Source organism: Octopus bimaculoides, chromosome 8 (assembly GCF_046866305.1).
Source record: "Octopus bimaculoides isolate indiv1 chromosome 8, ASM4686630v1, whole genome shotgun sequence".
Lineage (NCBI taxonomy): Eukaryota > Metazoa > Mollusca > Cephalopoda > Octopoda > Octopodidae > Octopus > Octopus bimaculoides.
The window spans coordinates 805,115-812,614 of NC_142935.1; the positions used below are offsets into that span (position 1 = coordinate 805,115).

Genomic DNA, 7,500 nt, shown 5'->3' on the forward strand with positions numbered 1-7,500 from the left:
ATCCGGTTTCACCAGTCCTCAGTCAAATCGTCCAACCCATGCTAGCATGGAAAGCGGACGTTAAATGATGATGATGATGATGATACATACACACTCAAATACTTTCCATCATTGAAAGATGCTGTAATTTCCTCAGTACTTACTGATTAATTAAAATCTTCAGTAGGTTTCCTAACCTTGCTGTTCCACAAATATTTAGATTAGGAATGTATGACAGACTTAAAAGTAAGTGTTGGGGTTTATATGATTGATTAAACCCACCAAAGCAAAACCGCAGCATGGTCACAGCTCAATGATTTCAAGAGTAAACCACATAATATAGCTTGAAATATCTTGGGTGATAGACTTAATCCTCATCCACCCTATTCTAAAATCATCACCTGACATTTGGGATCCTTTTAAGAGAGGATTGATCTGTTGTATGCATTCCTGTTAGGCCTCCTGTTTGGGAGATATCTTCCTCCCATCCACCAATTAGAGATCTTGGAAAAAATAAAGGGTCATAGCTGAGGGAGTCTTCACACTTCTTTGGCCATGTCCAGGTCGATCTGCATTGGAAGCAGTCTCTAGAAATTTCTTTACAATTTTCGAGGCTGATTTTTGGTTACTATTAAGGATTTTTGATATAGCTTTATTACTTTCGCCTCCTTTGTTGAGGGTTACGATTGTATTTTGGTCTATAGTCATTATTTAAGTCATAAATCTGAATTTATTTTGGCTGAAACAAAAAGAAGACAAACAAAGTTTTTATAATGTCGTATCATTTTAATATCTTATCACATTCATTGCTAGTTATTAAATACCGAAACTTTGGTTGCTTTAATATCAGGACACTCTGTATATATATGTATATATATTATTTTATTAAAGCTGGAAACAATTCACCAAATGGCAGCAAATGAGGATCCATTTATACACAGTCTTTATTTTTTTCAGATTAGTTCCCCAATGAGATTTAAATGCTCGTGCAATGAACTGGTATCTACATTATATATATATACATACATGTGTGTGTGTATATATATATATATATATATGTGTGTGTGTGTGTGTGTGTGTGTGTATATGTGTGTGTGTGTGTGAGTGTATATATATATATATATATATATATATATATATATATATATATATATATATATATATTTGTGTGTGTGTGTGTGTGTGTATATATATATTCAGAGCAAGTGACATTGTTGCGTCTTTTAGAAAAATATTGTTTTTATTTTCATAGAAAAAAAGGTTTATTCAAATTTAATTTTTTTCAAAAACAAACTGGATTTTATTATCTATACAAAGATGATGATGACGATGATGATGATGTTTGTTTACATTAGTCCAAGACCATGGATTTGGGGGCTGGTGAAAGGGAGGGAGATCCTTTAGGGGATTCTTGGTACCAATCACTGTACAAAATGTAATTTTCTGAAGACTTTAAAACAAAATGTAATTTTCTGAAGACTTTAAAACACTCCAGCTAATTCGTGGCCCTGTTTATTACCCACAACACCCAGTTATTGTTTACAATCTCGAATTATTACCCACAATCCTCTGTGAAGAGTACACCATCGTCATGGTCCAATGAATCGTCAATCAAGAATGACTGCAGCAAACACTCCATAATTGTGTCTGTTCTCTTGTTGTAGTCAATCTGGTCCCTAAGGATCGACAGTCGATCTTCAAGGGACAACTTGTCTCTGACCTCGGGGACACTGAAGTCCCCAGGATAAGAAATGGGGTTGGGAGACAACTTTGATGCATGTGGTTCTAAGGAGCCACAGCCAAGCTTAACATTGCGATCCTTCTTCTTCAGAATTTTCCCCTCCTCCTCTTCATCATCAAAAGCAGCACTGCTGACACCCCTAGGGTAGAACTCAGAGTACCCGTCTCTCTCCTCTTGCCATGTGTCGTCCTCATACTGCAGGTCACCTGCCACCACCGACTGCATTAAGAAAGACTCAAACCCATCACTCTTTGTACGTTCGGCACCAATCGAAGCCTTTACAGTTTCAGCCAATTGGTGGTGATCATCATGGTTGGAATCCCAGCCTGAGGGCTTGCCTTGGTGTAGAGATTTACTAGCAGACAGCAGAGTCTCCCGTAGGTCTTTGCTGCGGACGTCAATGGATCGATAAAATGTAGATTCCAGGTTGCAGCTCTCTGTGGACAGAAATAAGAAAAACAATAATAATAATAATAATATAATGGTGAAAGCGAGGGAGATTTTTTAGGGGATTCTTGGTACCAATCGCTGTACAAAATGTAAGTTGTGAGCTGAATAATAACGATAATAATAATAATAATAATCCTTATTACTAAAGACACAAGGCCTGAAATTTTGGGGCAGGGGACTAGTCAATTACACTGACCCAGTGTATTACTGGTACTTAATTCATCAATCCCGAAAGGATGAAAGACAAAGTCGACCTCAGCAGAATTTGAACTCAGAATGTGTTGCGATGGACAAAATACCGCAAAGCATTTCGTACATCATGCTAATGATGTTGCCACCTTAATAATAATAACAATAATAATATTTTCCCATTTTACTTACAAGGGCAGCTTATGGAAGATGGGGGGGATGACTTGATTATAGCGAACCCAGTTCTTGACTGGTCTTTTATTTTATCGACCCTGAAAGGGTGAAAGGCAAAGTCGACCTTTGCAGGATTTGAACTCAGAACATAAAGAGCTGAAAAAACAATTCTGCCAAATCACAATCATCACCGAGGACTAAACAACAACAACAATAGCCACTTATACTAACTACTATATTAAACATTAGATAGTGTAGTCCTAGATGCACTATGCCTGAATAAAAGATGGGATGGTCACAGCTGGAACGTCTTTGATGAAATATCTGACTGGATCAGACCCTATACCTACCTCTCACGTTATTCTCCACAATGGCTGCTTCACTCCAAGACCGTGGAGGTTGGTAGGAGTGGAGTTTCTCCTTCTCGTACAGAACGCACAGCTCGGTGGCCCTCACCTAGCAATGGAACAGCAACAATGATATTATTATGAATACAGAGATACAACACATAGATATGTACACACACACACACACACACACATACAAATATGTGTAGATATAAACAGACACCGACACACTGTCTTCTTCTTCCTGGCAGGGAGTCTACCAGGTCCTTGCTCTCATTTGACACAACTGCTACAGGCTGGAAGGGGTCCCATTGCAAACCCTGCATTAGTTGGTGCTAGTACACGGTTGTCAAGGATGGAAGGCATCAGTGGACCCAGTTGGCTCTATGCATGATGACCTCTCTGAGACCACTAACCTGAGATGACCCCCAGCCCCTACCAAGCAAAATATACATGTATATTCTACACAATTATTCTTCCATTATATATATATATATCATCATCATCATCATCATCATCGCTTAACGTCCGCTTTCCATGCTAGCATGGGTTAGATGATTTGACTGAGGACTGGTGGAACCAGATGGCTACACCAGACTTCAATCTGATTTGGCAGATTTTCTACAGCTGGATGCCCTTCCTAATGCCAACCACTCCGAGAGTGTAGTGGGTGCTTTTACGTGCCACCGGCATGAAGGCCAATCAGGTGGTACTGGCAACGACCACGCTCAAAATGGTGTATTTTACGTGCCACAATCATATTTCATCATCATCATCGTTTAACGTTCGCTTTCCATGCTAGCATGGGTTGGACGATTTGACTGAGGACTGGTGAAACCGGATGGCAACACCAGGCTCCAATCTAATTTGGCAGAGTTTCTACAGCTGGATGCCCTTCCTAACGCCAACCACTCAGAGAGTGTAGTGGGTGCTTTTACGTGTCACCCGCACGAAAACGGCCACGCTCGAAATGGTGTCTTTTATGTGCCACCCGCACAAGCCAGTCCAGGGGCACTGGCAACGATCTCACTCGAAAATCCTACGGGAGCCAGTCAGGCGGTACTGGCAACGGCCACGCTCAAAATGGTGCATCTCATGTGCCACCCGCACAAGAGCCAGTCCAGGGGCACTGGCAACGATCTTGCTTGGCTTGCCGGGTCTTCTCACGCACAGCACATTTCCAAAGGTCTCGGTCAGTAGTCATCGCCTCGGTGAGGCCCAATGTACGAAGGTCTTGCCTCACCACCTCAGCCCAGGTCTTCCTGAGCCTACCTCTTCCACGGGTTCCCTCAACTGTTAGGGTGTGGCACTTTTTCACGCAGCTATCCTCATCCATTCTCACCACATGTCCATACCAGCGCAATCGACTCTCTTGCACACAACAACTGATGCTTCTAATGTTCAGCTTTTCTCTCAAGATACTTACACTCTGACGGGTATTCACATTGACATTACACATCCAACGGAGCATACTGGCTTCATTCCTTGCGAGCTTACGTATGTCCTCAGCAGTTACAGCCCATGTTTCACTGCCATGTAGCATGGCTGTTCGTACGCATGCGTCATACAGTCTGCCTTTTACTCTGAGTGAGAGTCCCTTTGTCGCCAGCAGGGGTAAGAGCTCTCTAAACTTTGCCCAGGCTATTCTTATTCTAGCAGCTACACTTTCAGCGCACCAACCCCCACTACTAACTTGGTTGCCGAGATAGCGGAAGCTATCAACTACCTCTAGTTTTCCACCCTGGAATGAGATATATATATATATATATATATATATATATAGATATATATATATATAGATATATAGATATCCGGATCTTTTTTAAAACGGGGGCCACATTTTTCATTAATGTTTTACGTAGTGTTTTTGGTACCGAAAGACTTTCAAACTTCGTATACTTATCTATTTTGTGTTATAGAACAGAAAAATATTTTTGTATTCGAATTTATTTCATGTAAAAAATTGTCTTATTTCGATAATTTCAACCAATCACTGACGTCCATTCAGCCGATATACATTAAGTGCCGACTACATAAACAAATGATTCTTCGTTTTATTTGCTTTTTTCACTTTAAATTTGCTTTAACCCTAACCCTAACCCTAACCCTAGGGTTAGGGTTAGGGTTAGGGTTAATTGTTTCAGAATCGTTTGTTTATGTAGTCGGCGCTTAATGTATATCGGCTGAATGGACGTCAGTGATTGGTTGAAATTACAGAAATACGACAACTTTAACATGGAATAATTTATGGATTTCTTTTTTTTTTAAGAAGACTAAGAGTAAAAGATGTTTTATATGACACATTCTACCAGTGTTCCAAGTTTCAAAGTGTTTCGTTAATGAAAAATGTGGCCCCCGTTTTAAAAAAGATCCAGATATCCATATATATATATATATAGATATCCATATATATATATATAGATAGATATCCATATATATATATATAGATATCCATATATATATATATATATAGATAGATATCCATATATATATAAACAATATATGAGTATATGCATATATATATACATGTATGTACATACCTTCATCTGACGTGGCAAAAGAACATGGACAAAATGATAAACATGGTACAACAAACAAACAAGCCACATAGAAACATCTCCTTCATCAGCTGCCACCATTAAAATACAGGCGTTTCGAAGAATTAAGGCAGTACGCATCGTTGAAATGGTTCTTCCCACGAACACAAATTAAACTATTTTCGTGGAGGGTAGTGGCGTACGGAAAACAAGACTGGAAAACGAAATGGTGAATAAACAAACAAGCAAAAAATACATATCCATAAATATATATATATATATATATATATATATATATATATACATATCCATATATATATATCCATATATATATATATATATATATATATATATATATATATATATATATATATATATATATATATATATATATATATATATATCCATATATATAAATATATAGGAAAATGTAAAAAACCCAGAATGCTGAACTGGGAGCATAATTTAATGAATGCTGAACTGGGAGCATAATTTAATGAAGATTTTTTCTAACCGGTTTTCATTGCGATGAAGCAAATTATCAAGAAGGAGAATGAAAATGTTTTTTTACAAAGAAGTACAAAAAAGTACAAAATGAAGAAAATAATATATAAAACAATAATATATAAAAAAAATAAATATACCCATACATTATATTGTCTTTGAGCTTTTGTAGTTCAATAGTAGTTCATGTATAAATTGGTAGGAAAAATAAGGATGCATGAGAGTTGAGAGTTTTGTTAGGTTTAAAAAAAGGGTTAAAAGTTTGTGTTAAGCAGGAAATGTGGTGTCAAAACAGGAAGTGTGTGTAAGGGGAGACAAGTGTTTTTAGTTAGAGTTATGAGCTCTTTTTTTCAAAACAGGAAGTTTGTGTCTGTTCATAGAGAAATAAGGTCACTGAGGGGTGTGTGTGTTAAGAAATGGTTGGAATTTCTCTATGAAAAGATTCTCCTTGTTGATTCTTTCTTGTGTGGAGATTCTGTCTTTACATTGATAGAAAGGGAATATAATGAATTTAGGGTTTTTGTTTCTGGCGCAAGAGTCTATGTGGCCACTGAGTGGAATTTGGCGGTATTGAGGGAGGTTTATTTGTTCCTTATGGACAGCTACTCTTCTACGTAATGGGAGGCTCGTCTGTCCGATATAGAAGTTTTGGCAACCTGCGCAATTAAGGACATAAATGAGGTTACTCGAGGAACAAGAGAAATTGGTTTTAATTTTAAACTTTGTTCCTCGTTTGAAGGTAAATTCAGAGCCTTCAAGTAGGTAAAGGCAGGTGCCACAATTAGGGCGTGCACATTTTTAACTGATGGGGGTGGAAGTGGTGTATGTAGTTTGGAATTGGTTAATAATGTTTTCAAAGATTTGTGTTGCCTTTTGCATTTAAGGACTTTGTGTGTATTAATGATATTGTTCATTTTCGGGTCTGTGGTGAGTAAGGGGAGGTTTTGTTTAATTGTGGTGAATGCTTCGATGTTATTGGGGTTATGGGTGGAGATGTATGGAAGTATTTTGGGGTTGGGTGTGTTATTATGTTGGTTGGTTTTTAGTGTGTTTTTGTCAAGTTCCTTGGCACGTTTTATTCCAAGATCTATGAGTGTGGAGGGATATTGGGTGGCATGAGCTAAAAAGGAGGTATTGTTGTGAGTCTGTAGGTTTGTGGTAGATGTCGGTTGTGATTTGGTTATTAGGTGTTTTTATGATTAAGAGATCAAGAAAAGGGAGATGATGTTTGCTGAATTCCATAGTGAATTGAATGTTGGGATGTATGTTATTAAAAATGGATTTGAATTCTAGAAGTTTTTCATAGGGTTCATTCCATATGATGAAACAATCATCCAAATATCTTTTCCAGTTATCCATTAAAAAGATGTGGAAAAGGTGTCCAAATTTCTGACGTGAGGTTTCATATAGTGTTAATTTTGAAAAAAAGAGCTCATAACTCTAACTAAAAACACTTGTCTCCCCTTACACACACTTCCTGTTTTGACACCACATTTCCTGCTTAACACAAACTTTTAACCCTCTTTTTAAACCTAACAAAACTCTCAACTCTCATGCATCCTTATTTTTCCTACCAATT

The 7,500-nt window shown here is 37.8% G+C and overlaps 2 protein-coding genes across 2 annotated transcripts in view; both read right to left on the reverse strand.

Moving 5' to 3' along the window:
• LOC149134280 (uncharacterized) overlaps positions 1–7,500 on the reverse strand; it is an 880,637-nt gene that overhangs the window by 790,183 nt on the left and 82,954 nt on the right. The gene's annotated exons all lie outside the window — the stretch shown is intronic.
• LOC149134292 (uncharacterized) overlaps positions 1,459–7,500 on the reverse strand; it is a 115,589-nt gene continuing 109,547 nt past the window's right edge. The window contains exons 10-11 of the mRNA XM_089355969.1: positions 2,884–2,989; positions 1,459–2,157 (exon numbers count right to left, since the gene is read on the reverse strand). Of these exons, the coding sequence (XP_089212095.1) occupies positions 1,535–2,157; positions 2,884–2,989 (729 nt within the window). The 3' untranslated portion in view covers positions 1,459–1,534. The remainder of the gene's footprint in view (positions 2,158–2,883; positions 2,990–7,500) is intronic.